This window comes from Xylocopa sonorina, chromosome 5 (assembly GCF_050948175.1).
Source record: "Xylocopa sonorina isolate GNS202 chromosome 5, iyXylSono1_principal, whole genome shotgun sequence".
NCBI lineage: Eukaryota > Metazoa > Arthropoda > Insecta > Hymenoptera > Apidae > Xylocopa > Xylocopa sonorina.
In genome coordinates, this window is record NC_135197.1 from 13,144,500 (window position 1) to 13,160,084 (window position 15,585).

Sequence of the window (15,585 nt, forward strand, 5' to 3'; positions counted from 1 at the left end):
CTCTACTTCTCACTCTACTTGTTACTCCCGCCTACTCCTTTCGTCTCCGTCTAATTCTAATCTCTTTCTATTTCTCCTTCTATCTCTACGATAATTACCCTAATTAGTGTGTAGCGTCTCGATTCAGACAAGTCGATCGTCGACGCCACTCGTCAGACCCAGACAGGGGAAACGCCAAACTTTTCCCCGACCGCACCCCCATCGTTTCGAAACGCGACCTTCCTCCCCTCGAGGGCCGTCGAACGCACGACTGAGCTCGTTATTTAATCGCGTTTAGGGCCGAGCACCGATCCAACCGCGGGAGGGAGAGCTAACGCGTAAACGCGTCGACGTTTTCCTTTCGATCCGTGTCCTTCCCAAGTGGCGTTAGTCGAACTGCCAAATCGTTCCACGATTTCGTTCCACGACGGAAACAATGAATTCGCTACTGTGTAAAGTAACAAAAAGAAAAAAAAAAACAAAAAGTAACGCGCCGATCGAGCGTCTCGATCGCGAGGCCCGAACTCCACGCGATTGGCACGGATTCCATCCGAACCGAGGAAACGACCGACGACTTCCCGTTAGACGATGGACGGTCTGACCGCTCGCTGACGCTTCTCTCTCTGAAAACCAGACATTCTCTTTTCGCCTATAACAGTAGAATCTAGCGACTTTACTCTGTCGTGAACGCGGGATCCGCACGGACGCGCTTCCGGCGCTTGGCGCTTCGTTTTCGACTCGAGAGCCCCTCGTTTTTAAACAACGAACGACTACGGCGACGGGGCGTCAACCAGCTCGTCGCGGCGACTACCAAAACCTATTTTTCCACGCCATCGCAATTTCATTTAGATCGCTTCGATCGATCGACGGCACCGCAAAAATTTTCATCGCGCGTATCGAATTGCTCGAACGCGATCTTGCGAATTTCGATTCGACTACTTCGAACGGGAACAACAAGCCGCGCTTCTCATCGACGAAAACGAACCGGCCGATCGCCAGAGCTGCGCTCCGATATTGTACGCTGGGAACGGAAACGTGAGCTCAGATCGAGAATCGTTGTAACGACGGCGGTGTGAGATGAATCGTTTCTTCAAATTTCGTCTCTTTCTGAACGTTGGTCTTGACCATTCGAGACATAAACCGTTTCGCTGCGACACTTTTAGAAAAAGCTCTGGTCTCGCTAGAGATCGGCACAGTTTTGTTAACATAGCGGAAATGTACGTACGAAAATGTGAATACATTGTATAATAAATTGTGGTAATTACGTACTATCGCGAACGCCTATGTACAGTTTCGACGAGCGATTGCTTCACTTCTTCTTCGTAGCGAAAGGGTTCACGCGATATTTAATTAGTACGATCGGTAAAACGATTTAGACGTATCCGTTGCACGAAAATCGATGAGAGAGCCGTCCTCGTTCGCGCGAATGATTCTCCAGCTAGGATTCACGTGTCCACGCCTGGACGTGCTCGTTTTTAACTTCGATTTATCAACTACTCAGCAAGTAATCTACGTAAGAGGCATGCGAAGAGATCGAATCTTCCTAAACCGCGTAGCGAAACTAACGAAACGCATGCACCGAGTGGAACGTCGTGCAGAAAGCTCGATCGTCCTTCGAATCGAACACCCACGACGCTTTCGCCCTGCACCCTCTCTTGACGGTATTCACTTTGGCGACTGAGCTGCCGCACGTCGTTCTTTCTCCCTAGAAGAGTAACACGCTAGCGAAGTTCTAACGCATCGGGATCACGGAACGAAGGAGAGATTTCGAGGGATCGTCGAACCCTCGGGACACGAGGTCTGGACACGAATAGGCGCTTTTTGGTTACAGAAAAGGGCGGAGGCAGGGGCTGGCAGGTGGTTCCGTGATCTCGAGTAGAAAGCGATTCTTAGTAAGCTATTTTTTCGCTAACATTCTTTCGAGTTTTCGATGTCACGCTATGACACGCTATGGTGATACCGTTAGACGATGTTAAATAATTATTATTATTATTATATCGTTGTTACATGTACACGCGAATAGAAACAGAGGAGTACGAGAGAGCGAGCGAGAGAGCAGGAGAGAGATACGAAGATGTGTACAGAGAACGGAACGAGGGTGTGAATGGGACATCGAGTGAGATAGTGATAAAGAAAACAGTGCGATAGACAGGGAGAGAGAGAGAGAGAGAGAGAGAGAGAGAGAGAGAGAGAGATTTTTAATTCACGTGAACAGATTCTGTATTATATAAAATATTTCAAAGTACATTTTAAGCGCGTAGATTGTAACAGATAGTTATAACGTGATATCGACTAAGTTAAGGATACGACGAGGAGGACGTGAAATCGCAGCGTGTCACCGCTGCTCGACAACTGGATCCAGCGGAAGGGCAGCGACGTATGCATGTATCCGGAACCGCCTGAACGCCTAACAGCGGCCTAGCTTTTTACTAAAGAAAAACACGGGAAAATATTAAAAAAAAAAAAAAACGTATTCGCACGACGCAGAGAATCAAATCGCAACCGGAAGAAGAAGGGACCGGAATTAACGGTGAGTCAGAGAACGTCAGTGAAAGTAGGAGAACGCAACCGATTCGGTGACGAAATTGATACGGATGAATTCATTTCACGCATACTTCAAACGTTCTCGCACTTTTGTATTATATAACCCCGACTCGGAAACCGTAGAAGAGGACGGAACTGTCGCGTTCGCTGGTTCAAGCAAGCTCCACGCTCTTGGCAGCAAAGAGCGAGGCTCGTGTTCACGGCGCGCGTTCACCATGCAACCAACCGAGGAATCATCTTCACCCTGTCGCCGCTGCTTCGCCTACCTATCGTTCTCACTGTTTGCCGCTGGACTCGAACCAGCCTCACCGACTTCTCACGCATCTCTAGCATCGAACTAATCTTACGCTTCTACTACTACTACTACTACTATTACGATAATTCCACGTTGACCCGTGACGATCACCGCTGAAAACGCCTCTTCCTCAGGGCAGACCTCGCTGTTGGAGAGGAGAACGGAGGGAGGAAGGGAACGCAGACCCCGGGAGAAGTGGTTGGAGCCCTGATCGTTGCGCGCTTACGCCCGCGTCGCGTCTAATTGCCAGCCGTTCGCCTTATCGTCTACCTGTACCACTTGAACCGTGCGCCCAGGCGCGGCGTTCACCGATCGTTCTCCGGAAGGCAGGCCTTCGATCGCGCCAGCGCTTCCTCCTCGAGAGGGACTCGAGGTGGAGACGGCGCGTTCTCGAAGGGACATTCGCGTCAGTGAGAGACGATTTTGACACGACGAGCGAGCAACAAGCGTGTAGACACGTAACGGACAAGAACAGAGGGAGATTAACCGTTTAGCGCGAAGTAGTCGATAGGACGTAGCGTTTCTTAATAATTAGTTTCGTAAACGATTACCGTGAAGCAAGTAGCGAAAGATGCACAATACGATCTTCCCGAACTACCGATCACCGATCAACAAAACGTTTAAGAGATACCAACAAAAAAATTAACACATATATATAAATATATATATATATATACACATATAGATACATACACCAGTGACACGGATACATGAAGAAACAGGACAGACGAGACAAACGATGGCGCCCTTTTTTTGCGATTTAGCGTTTTTAGCACCACGCCGAGGAGTAGCGCGAGAAAATGAGTGTGTGTATGCGTGAAAGAGAGAAAGAGAGAGAGAGAGAGGGAGAGAATTTTGCGTAGCTTCGATTATTATAAACGTTTTCAAATCAAACATTTGTTATCACAGCGCGTACCGATACCGTAACGAGCGATCAGCCCGTGATCCGAATCCATTCAGGCGACCGGAGCACGGACAGCCGTTGCATTCGTTATTCGTACAAAGCTCGTCGAAACGTAGAACTAAAACGCGCGATAGAAACTGGTTGGCCAGAGCTAACACTTTACGCTGCGACGAAGTTATTCGCCAGGTGCCGCGCGCAGGAACAACAGACATCGAAGACGAGGGACGAACGAGAAGAGCATCGCGTTTTGATATTTGGTTTTCCTACTTCGATAGGTGAAGCCATTCCCTAGAAGCCGCGGCACCCATCGAATTCCAAAGAATCGCTTGTTCAGACTACGAAAAATGTGCACAGCAGCGAAAGTGTTAACACGGAGCGACCGAGCGACGTCTGATCGGGATGAAGAAGGACTAAAGAAACCTCTCGAGCTTCCGACCTTCCTCTCGGACGGTTCCCTCTTGCATTCGATCGACCACGGGGATAGGACAACGTGCAAAGGTGAGAGATCTCTGAGTGGACGGCTAACAGGTCGACTTTTCAACAACTTTCCCTTTTCTCCCTTTTTTTTTCTTCTTTTTTTTTCGTTTTCTTTCTTGTCTCGTAACGAAGCAACATCGACGAGGAGGTGGAAATAACATGGTTCAGCGCATACGTGTTCAATAGGGTGTTCAACGATAAACAGAGGACGGGAGCGGATGGATTCGCGTGATAAGGCAAAGGTCAGCCGAGAGAAATGCTCGAAGCTCCGAGTACTATCGCGCTCGTAATTTGTACTTTATAATACCTTAGGATAAACATCGTTTAAAAGGGTTGAACGAGGGCGTCGAGTTTCGAGAGACCCAACTGAGCACGCGTCGTCGTTGCGGCCGATTCGTTGTTCAGATGCTCGAGTGTAATTTTTATATACGATACATTAGAAAGAGAACGAGAAAGACGCGCGTTGATGGAAGAGCGATCGTTTAAGTCGGTACGCGTACGAGTGCCCGTGTTTGCGGAAATGTCATCGTGAAATTGTGTTCGCAGACATCGCGGCTGTCCCGCTTCTCCTCTTCGTTCCATTTTCCTTTTCTTCGTCGTTTCCGAGCGCGCGAAAAAGCTGAAGAAAGGAGCGCGAAATGAATTCCGTTGGTTGGATATTCCCGCGACGGCTACGTGACTCGGTTTTCAAACTCGCGATTATTATTATTATCATTTATTTCGCTGCAAATCGAGGAGATCGAACGAATTCGCGCATGGTACGTCGAGCAAGTCCAGGATCGGGACCGCTTCAGAATAAAAACGCGCTGCCACGACATTAGAGCCAAAGGGGCGTAAAGCTTGTTGGCCTTTCGACGGTTTTCTCGCGGTGCGAACGAATAAATTTAATCCCCACAACCCCCCCATCTCCCTCTCCGTCAGGTCGATCATACCTTGGGATTCGCGTGCGTTGGGAACACTTATTTTCCATCCGAGCGAACAACGCCATTCTAATTATTGCCGTTACATTGTTTAGAGGAGAAACGGAAAGGAACGATAAAAGGGCGAGCGAGAAAGATGGAGGGCGTGAGTGCGCTTACGAGTGTGCGTGAGAGTGTGCAAGGGTAGTCGAGAGATTGGATGTACATAGGACGAGGGGTGCGAGCGAATGGAACAGAGCGAGGGAAAGGGTGAAGAGGAGGAAACGAAAGAGGGATGAACGGAAGAGGATACGAGGAGAGGAGATCCCGCTTGGAAAGGCTTAAACGAACAAAAACCAAATAGAAACAAATATTCTCTTGGAGCAGCAATGAGAAGGCGCGAACGCACATATCAAAGAGAAAGAGACGTAAACGATTTAATAAAGTAACTGATTACTTAGCGGTATTATTAGATACTTAAATCGTAAGAGAGATATATACCTACTTAGGGGAGAAATTAACGATGAAAGCTAAAAATGAAACCAACCGAAGAAAAATGGATAAAACGCGTTACAAAGTTTCTATATGATTAGAGATTTAAATACTGTTTTCGGGTCGTGATCGGGCCTGTCGAACGATTCGATCGCGTGCATGATCGTTGTTGGACACGCGGTAGCGGACGCGGCCGCGCGAGCGCGCGCACACACCAACACACACACGCACACCGCACTACGCATAACTATTAAGAACGTGTGTGCGCGCGCGTGCGAATGTTGCACGCGTGAACGATGGCCAGCCAATTATCGATCTTTCGAGTATGCCATGTTTCAGCAAAAAACAACAACCAACTAGAACAATACCAGTGCTCGCGGTGGCAACGTGCACGCGCGCGCGCGCGTACGCGTGCGTTCGCGATATACACGATGCATCTATATATATATATTTATATATTTATATATATATATACGTGTGATCTCGTTTGTTCCGGTTCTTTTTTTCACGTATATATATATATTATATATATGTATATATTATTTTATGATTGTCGTTGAATTCGTCGCATTACATAGGGTTTTACCCCCGTCCATCGCCGCAGTATAGTAGAAGTACTGGATACTAACGTACGTAATTGAGAAATCCGGATTTTATGAAGTAAACAGAGAACAAGAGGACCTAGGTTACTCGCAGATTCTTAGATGAAAATGGAGAAAATAAAGAATATATAAATAATTAAACTATTATATATATATACATACATATACATATACATATTATCTACATACTTATATACATACAAGCGCATATAAATATGTAAAGGTTCTAACGTTGTATACGTCGGGATGAGAGAGTACGAGGATAGGATGATTTTATTACGGTAACGCTTTCTTTCGCTCGTGCGTACGAATATACATATATCGTTGTCGTTCCTTTTTCAACCCTTTCTCTGCCCTTCAGTATACTCCTCCCGGTTTTGCTCCCCGTTAGCTTTCCATGAGCTTCACGATTTTCATTGTAAAGTTGTTCCTCACCCTCCTGGAACGATAATCGTATCGCGCGTCACCATCCTTTGCTCCCTTAGTGATCAACGAATCCACCCTTATTTCGTCGCCGTCGCGCGAAGCGTTACTATCGTATCAGTATTAAAAACGAGATGATCTCATGAAACGTTACAGTGCTCGTGTACAGTTTACGTTCTAAAAGTGGTGAAACACGCGGAGCCTGGACGCTGATGGCAGTAATAGGGTTAAATTGGAACGTACAAGGGTCCGATTCTGTTTCTCGCGGATATTTAGGGTACATGCGATTAGACGAAACCAGCCTAGTACGTATATATATATATATATATATACATATAAATATAAATATTTATGGATTTTACTAAACGGATTGCAGCGTGCACGTGCAATTTGATCGAGAAACAACGAGGTCTCGACAAGCGTTCGATTTGACGATTTTTGTGATACCTGTCGATTATTGTAAACGGCGAATCGATCTTCTCGATAGACGACCACGCTTTTCGTTTTGTCTCAGTCAACGGTGTGTAACTTAAACGTAAAAGGACGCGCCGTTAGGGAGCGTATTTTTCAACGGGGACAAGACAATTACTGCACCAACGACCATGTTATTTACACATTACGCAGGATGATTTTTCGGCTTCTACCTAGAGAGATCGCTGAATCGCGTGCGAGTTAAACGGAAGCAGAGCAGAAAAAACGAGCACACGGTAAACAAAAATCTCGCCCCGCAAAAAGAAGAAGAAAAAGAAATTAAATGAAAATACAACAGGCTGATGTTAAAAATGAATACGTCGTCGAGCTGATGCCGATATCGAACGAGCGTCTAGAATCGACCAATTGCGTAACCTTGCTCCTTTTATCACACCTCCGCGAACCCGTGAAAAAAATATTTTACGATCTTTCTAAATTACATTCGAAGCAAACGGGAAAGTCGTTCTTGTTTCGAAACCGGGCGATCGATCTCAGAGAATTCGTACGAGAAAAGCAGACCAAGTTCTGGTCGCGGTTTCCCACCAAATTGCGGTTCGATTTCGACTTAAACAAAAACACCTTTGATCGCGATCGTCGTTAGGGTGATCGGTGCGATCGGCTCGTCAATGATTCACGGCGATCAGCTGTTCGATGCTCGTTCGATGCGACGGCGTCGCCTCGACCGACATCGCGTGCAATAAAAACAGAATATGTAAACAATATTAATATCATTATATACAACATTTTTACGGCATATACGAGTACGACGTAGAGAAGGCAGGTGAAACGAGTTTAGGGTAATATTAACTTGTTGTTGTCTACCATAGCGTTGTAGTTATATACAATACAGGTAGAATATAATATATATATTATATATATTATATATATATAGTCAGGCCGAAACGAGTGAGAGGGAGAGAGCGATTGTTACGGGTGTGATTAATTACGAGAGAACGTGAGTGAACGATGACGAGCGAGAGGGAGAGAGAGAAAGATAGAGCGGTGAGAATGGAGCGAGAAAGGGAGAGATGAGAATTTGGTGCATCTGCCGAGCGTATATGTTATTATTACGTAATAGCGACTATATATATTCACATATATATGTACTGTACATATACCTATGTGTGTATATATATATATAAATACATAATCGAGGAAGCTAGTTAATTAAAGGTAACAAGAAAGAACACAGATGAAAAGAAAAAAAATCAATGATTAATATTATATACAGAGAAGTCTATACATATAAACATTATAAAAGAACGTGTGCCTATGTGCGCACGTGCGTACGCGCGCGTACGTGCGGACACTCGAACAACTCCGAAATCCACCAGGTCCCTTGCCTCCTGCTCGCTCGCCCAACTTCCACTCCGCAGCCTCTCTCTCTCTCTCTCTCTCTCTCTCTCTCTCCTTCTTTTCAACCCTGACACCTTCCAGTCCCACCTTTCACCCTGTTTCACCCCTTTGGCCCACCCTCTTTCCATCCATATTCCACCTCTCTCTCTCTCTCTCTCTCTCTCTCTCTCTCTCTCTCTCTCTCTCTCTCTCTCTCTCTAGCTCTCCCTCCATTCTTCTTCACACGCACTTGCGCACATATCCATGACGCATTACCGTAGCCGTGTTGTGTAGGGAATGTCTTTAACGAATAAGATACGATTTCTCATGTTACATGTTATAAGAAGCAAAAAAAAAGAACAAAAAAAAAAAAAACAAACGCGAAGCAGCAAAAGTAACTTGGAAACAAAAAAAGAGATACAAATAACAAGGGATAAATCTTCTCTGGTCAGTTGCAGGATCGCTCGAGAACGCTGTCGAATCGATAACCGACCGTACGGTCGGTTTCGCGTTGTGTAAAAGAAAAAAGAAGGAAAGAAAGAAAGAAAGAAAGAAGGGAACGATAGAGAAACGGGAGGAAATGACGATGAAGACGCGAGAGGAAGGACGAAGAGAAAACTTTCGTTGACGAACATTACGCGCGTACAACACTACTCTGTACATCGCACAGTTGTCCGCGTATTCGTTATTATTGTTATTATTATTATTATTATCGCTATACGATTACCACGGTTATTATACTGTTTATTGCTACTGATATGTGTATATATGTATACATGTATAGCAGTGTGTGTATATACATATAGACACGTATTGCGCGTGTTTGCCTGCCGCGGTGGTTCCATTATTCGTGGCTCAACTTTTTAGTCTCTCTCCAGCTGATCTGTTCGCTGTGGTCGGAGCCGACGATCGTGCTTTCCTCGTCACGAGGAATTGATCGGCTGATCGATGAATTCTATTCGATAGGCGAGTGTCGGGGAAATGAAAATGCGAGTGGAGACGTCGGTGTAACGATGGGCTGACGCGTTGAATCGTTCATCATTCCTCTCCCTCGTTCCATTCGCGGAGGGTGGACGAGTTTTCTTTCGCCGCGGAATCGCAATAAGATGGGACGTAGCTTCTTTTCGCGTTTCAAAGTTGAAATGATACTCGCGATCGCACGGTATTTGGTTGTGGTATTCGTCGAAAGCGGCGGACCCTGTGTAAGTATGCATTTCTCGAGGGTACGCTGCCGCGCAAAGGGACCCGCATCCTTAAAAGAAAGTCCCTTTGAGACCAGCGTTACAGTTTCCGGCTGTTTTCTTCCATTCCGTCGCTGCAAACCTAGTATATTTGTACGCGCCGGTGGTTGAGAAACATCGAACACTTTATTCGATTCGTGTTCTTCCCCCAAGAAGTAAACCTCCGCCCCAATTTTGCACCGATTCCATTCTACTCCGTTGGCTCTGCTTCTTCTGTTTCGCGCGAAAAATATTTAATTACCCGGGTCCATGAGTTCATTTCTTCGAATTAGACATTGGTAAAAAGGTGGGCGATACACGTACGTATATCGTCCTAAAAATAAAAAGGGTCAGACTATCAGGATGACCGCGATCGAAGCGTCAGCACATAGAGCGTATGACTGAGAGAAAGAGAGGTGAAGAATGAGTGAGTGTGTGAAAAGGAGAGAGAGAGAGAGAGAGAGAGAGAGAGAGAGAGAGAGAGAGAGAGAGAGAGAGAGAGAGAGAGAGAGAGAGAGAGAGAGGAGAGACGAGAGGATGCACGATCCGCGAACAATGGATCGGATATGCGGGTCAACGGTGCTAACCAGCGTTGTGCCCAGTTTTTCCTTACACTTAACTTTGACCGAGAGTCCTCACGGCACGGCATAGATAGAAAAGTCGGGCGGTGGGTTATCGATCATTAAAAAGCAAGATATATATATATATGCATTATTCCGTACCAAGTACGGCTAGAGCTACCGAGTAATTTAATATAGTATTTAAAACAGTCAACTGTATCGCGATTTAACGGAGCACGAACGAAGAAAGGCCTGCATCGACCATCTTTCCTCCAACACTTTTAAATCCGATTTCCCGTTCCTTCCGAAAAAGAAAAAGAAACAAAAAACAAAAAAATAAAGAAAAGAAAAACCCAGTTCCCGTTATTCTAATATTCCTGCCTCCCTCTAACCCTCAACAAAAATGAAAAAAAAAAAACAAGACAACATATTGTAATCTATTGTAGATTGTTGTAGATAAATTATACGGTTTGACCGTACATTGTTACTTTTTGTCGACAATATAAAATACACAGATATATAAGTAATCGACGTCTCTGTCCTTATTCCGCGTTCTTCTTTTCAGCTTTTACACGGCTTGCCCCGCGAGAGAAAGGAAACAAATTCTTCACACGATCTCGTAACGTATCGTTAAATCATTTTTAATCATTGCCTACTACAAAGTGAAAAATTATACAGGATAGGGGAACAGAGTTAAATACAAGAGATTATTTACAATTTTATATCGACCTAAATTTATTGCACAAATCAATGAGTAATCGATGGCATGCTAGGTGAACCAACCACATCTATTATATCCGCTTTAACTTCGGGCTCTGTCTTCGGGAGCAAGGCGGATGGTATCGTCAATGTCTGGAAATTTAACGTAACATTATTCCTTGAATTTAATATAAAATTGTTTGCTTAGAACACGTTAAACGATATACCTTGCCAGGTGCTAACGCTTCGTATTGATGCCTCAACGATTGTAATTCGTAATCGCATGTCGATAACGCACTTCGAAGTTCATAGTGCAAAACGATGTCGCTCCTTAATTCATTGAACTGTTGACATATTTGCTCTGTAGGCGGTGGATTTAATTCTGAAAGGAGGTCGCATTAATTTAATCGAGTCTTAAAGAAAGAGGCACAGTTTGCAATTAAACTTGAACATACCTATTCGGAGTTCATTGAGCATTTGTTCAATACCTTTCATTTTCTTTTGGCCTAAACTGCTTGGCAACTTTATTCGCTGAGAACGGAGAGAAACTCCGCTATTTTTAAAATCTGGAAACTTTATTCCGGCAGATTCCACCGTCTGTAAAGGAAATGTTTGCAACTTTAAGTAAGAGTTCAATGATCGTACGCTAACTATTAGTACGATACGTACATGAGACGTATCAGCCTTGTTCGGTCTGTTCCTAGCAGCAGCGCTACTCTTCTTTGTAGCTTTCCTTTCATTCTTCCTTGGATCAGCTTGATGATCAGCAGCAGTTATTAACTTCTGCAGATCTTGAGTCTTTCTATCTCTCTCCTTCTTTCTTTGCTCGATCTTTCTTAGCTCGGCCAGTAACATTTGCTCCTCTTCCACTTGTTCCGGTGTCCTCTCGAACAATTTCTTTAACTGTTCCTTCCTGCGTTTCTCGTGTTCCGCATCGAATATATAAACCTTGTCGCTATGTGATTTCGCTTTTGTTAAAGCTGCGCACACTTGATAGTACCTGAACAACGATCGCACGATATACAAACGAAAATTGAAACAAACAATAATATTACTCACCTCTCTTTCAGATCCTCTACAGATCTTGCAGGGAATTTAGTGCAGTCCCATCTGTCTTTGATTATAATGAATCTCAGATCGAACCTCCTACACAAATCGAACAAATGATCGGTCTCTGCTCTTGTCCAACCGTTTGTGACCAAATGCTGAACGTATTCGGCGTTGGTGTACGTTGGTATCGGAACCTTCTTATTAAACTTAGCGAAGGGATATTCTTTCCCCGCATCCGCGACTCGTCTCCAATGATGGAACACTGCCCCGTCCGTTCTGGCAGGATTGGTGAACGGCGTCCACTTCCACGGTCTAACTTTCTTCATACCGAGCTTGGCTCTAACTTGTTTGTAGCCCTTTGCCGTATCCGTCGGAAATAATGGTGGCACATCGTTGTTGTCTTTGCATAGCAATGCAAATACTTCCCGATGCATGCCCTCGGGTCTCTTCGGTACCTTGTACTCATACTTCTTCCGATTCTTTTTATCGATGCCTATAATTGACTCCTTTGTTAACTCGCTGGTGGTAGGCACCTCGATGTCTAATATATCCCGTACATCCGCCATGCTGTCGAGTTTCGATAAACTTTTGTCCTTCCTGCGTTTAGACATTTTTTGAGTTAAGGTTATGTTTACTTAGGTTCTCGGTAAATATATGACTATAGTAATGTGATGAGGTGAAAGAATTGTAGCAGGTACAGAACATCAGATGTTCTTCTTGCCGTTTTCGATATATCTTTTTAATTGCATACGTACATTGTGGAAGAATCGCTCTCTCCTCTTTCTCGAGCCAGACACAACCAACACCTCGCAGGTACTCCTCAGCGCTATCACTTTATAGAATTTCCATAGAATCAGTTCGTGTTTTACGAACTAGAATACTAACTACGCGATAGCTGAAGGGTTCTTGTGTCTTCTATCAGTTAACACGCAACCAGTCTCGAATAATTACAATCTTTCTATGTAATTATATTTTGGTATTGGCACTGTCCGCGTCAAACTTTGTTAGAACGTTTCACATAAAGATATCTTCAATTTATTCCGATTAAATTATTGTCATTTCTGTTGTTATGATTGTCACAAGAGGGAGAATAAAAGGAACGCTCGATTTCAGTATCGATTTACATCTAACATTACAGTATTATTGTAAATATTACAATTCTTTGCAATACTCTATTTTATCAACCGTGGCGCCATCTCTGCGAGAAGCGCTGAACTAAATGGGGAACTAGTTTCAGCGCTCTCCACAGAGATGGCGCCACCAGTACTTTAGTAGTTCACTTCGCTGTCGATAACGATGTGCGACCAGTTTGAGCACTTTTCACAGAGGTGGCGCCACGGGTTCTAAAGAAGGGTTCGTATCATCTGTCTCTCTCTTTCTTATAGCTTTTTCTATATATCTTTCTCTCTCTTACCTCTAAAGCGGGAGATATAATTTACCTGATTCTTTCTATTCAATGAAAATTAAGGAAATTCTTTATTTAATCAGCAGTACTCTAAAATTCTGTAATTAAATCGAACGAAACTTGTCGATTGTCCACAGGATCTTCGATTATACTTCTTCTTAATAACTTCTGCAAGGAAAATCAAGATCCCGCAAGAATGGATGTGCAACAATTGCAGCAACAACTGCAGCAAGAAATCGTCATGCATGTGTAATTAGTAAAAGCATCACAACCAATTATTATTACACCCTACATTATCATTACTGTAAATTTATGTAAAGTGTTAATGTAAGATGTATTATATACAAGTTATTTAAAACAATTAGCTTGTAAGAGTATTTCTGTAATCTGTACGTTGTTTCTGAGTTACAATAAACGTTTTATCATTGTTAAATAATTGTTTAAACATTATTAACCTGCTCAACAATCCTACAGTAACCAATCCTAGTCCTTAAACGAGTGAAAACTCGTAAAAACAGGCCTGGTCATAATTAAATTAAAATCTCGGATACCTCCTTGCATATTATATTCTCCTGATACAAAGTCCGAAAATCGGGTTTTCGATAGAAAAATCACTGAAGCGTGGCGGTTCCTGGAAAATGACGTCACTTCCAGGAATCGCTAGAATTCCAGGAATTCTCGATGACGTCATTTCCAAGAAGTGGCACTTTCGGATACCTCCTATGACGTCATGTTCTCCTGATACATTGCCGATTTTTCGAACAAAATCTCGAAAATCCGACTTTGTATCAGGAGAACATGACGTCATAGGAGGTATCGGCAATTCCAAGAATTCTTGATGACGTCATTTCCAAGAAGTGGCACTTTAGGATACCTCCTATGACGTCATGTTCTCCTGATACATTGCCGATTTCTCGAACAAAATCTCGAAAATCCGACTTTGTATCAGGAGAACATGACGTCATAGGAGGTATCGGCAATTCCAGGAATTCTTGATGACGTCATTTCCAAGAAGTGGCACTTTAGTATACCTCCTATGACGTCATGTTCTCCTGATACATTGCCGATTTTTCGAACAAAATCTTGAAAATCCGACTTTGTAACAGGAGAACATAACATGTGAGGAGGTATCCGAATAGTGCCACTTCTTGGAAATGACATCATCGAGAATTCCTGGAATTTCGGCGATTCTTGGAAATGACGTCATTTTCCTGGAAGTGGCGAGCATACCTCCTATGACGTCATGTTCTCCTGATACATTGCCGAATTTTCGATCGAAATCTTGAAAATCCGACTTTGTATCAGGAGAACATAAGTAGTGAGGAGGTATGCGTGCCACTTCTAAGAAAATGACGTCACTTCCAGGAATCGCCAAAATTCCAGGAATTCTCGATGACGTCATTTCCAAGAACTGGCACTATTCGGATACCTCCTATGACGTCATGTTCTCCTGATACAAAGTCGGATTTTCAGATTTTCGATCGAAAAATCGGCAATGTATCAGGAGAACATGACGTCACAGGAGGTATCCGAAAGTGCCACTTCTTGGAAATGACGTCATCGAGAATTCCTGGAATTGCCGATACCTCCTATGACGTCATGTTCTCCTGATACTAAGTCAGAGTTTCAGGTTTTTGTTCGAAAAATTGGGAATGTATCAGGAGAACATGAGAGGTCAGGAGGTATTTTACTATTTCGTAGAGAATGACGTCATTTCCAGGAATTGGTGTGATGGTAGTTACTTCAGTTAGTCATTTTAGGATAGGTGGATAGGTCATTAAAAAATTAAACGCATAATTAACAGTAATGAATATTTATTGGAAACTTGTTACAACTTACAAGCTAAGTGATATAAACTATATCTTATAATTAATACATACATCTTATTAACTGTCTACTTGTAGAGCTATGTAAAAGATCATGTTATGATATCTAGTAATAAGATGGATTTAGATTTGCCGCAATTAGATATTAAAATTATTAAAATCCTACCCGTGGCGCCATCTCTGTGGAGAGCGCTGAAACTAGTTCCCTACGTAGTTCAACGCTTTTTACAGAGATGGCGCCACGTATCGGAATTTAATATCCAATTGCGGCAAAGTTAATTCTATCTTATTATTATATATCATAATATGATTTGTTACATAGCTCTGCAAGTAGACAGTTAATTAACAATGATTGCATATGTATTGAAATACTCGTAACAATTTGTATAGTACAATAGTTTTCT

The 15,585-nt window shown here is 43.4% G+C and overlaps 1 protein-coding gene across 1 annotated transcript; it reads right to left on the reverse strand.

The window, feature by feature from the left end:
* Nucleotides 1-10,908: 10,908 nt before the first annotated feature.
* On the reverse strand, nucleotides 10,909-12,831 carry Dmap1 (DNA methyltransferase 1 associated protein 1). The gene is made up of 6 exons (XM_076894640.1): nucleotides 12,706-12,831; nucleotides 11,960-12,547; nucleotides 11,570-11,900; nucleotides 11,356-11,497; nucleotides 11,128-11,282; nucleotides 10,909-11,053 (listed from the first exon to the last, which is right to left on the reverse strand). Coding segments are annotated over exons 1-6 (1,323 nt in total). The 5' UTR covers nucleotides 12,708-12,831; the 3' UTR covers nucleotides 10,909-10,948.
* Between the last annotated feature and the right edge of the window lie 2,754 nt (nucleotides 12,832-15,585).

What these genes read in the sequence shown, in the direction of transcription:
- Dmap1 (XM_076894640.1), bottom strand. An exon ending in GTAGAGGATCTGAAAGAGAG is followed by an intron (nt 11,901 to 11,959) that starts GTGAGTAATATT and finishes ATCGTTGTTCAG; the next exon opens with GTACTATCAAGTGTGCGCAG. An exon ending in ACAAGGCTGATACGTCTCAT is followed by an intron (nt 11,498 to 11,569) that starts GTACGTATCGTA and finishes TTTCCTTTACAG; the next exon opens with ACGGTGGAATCTGCCGGAAT.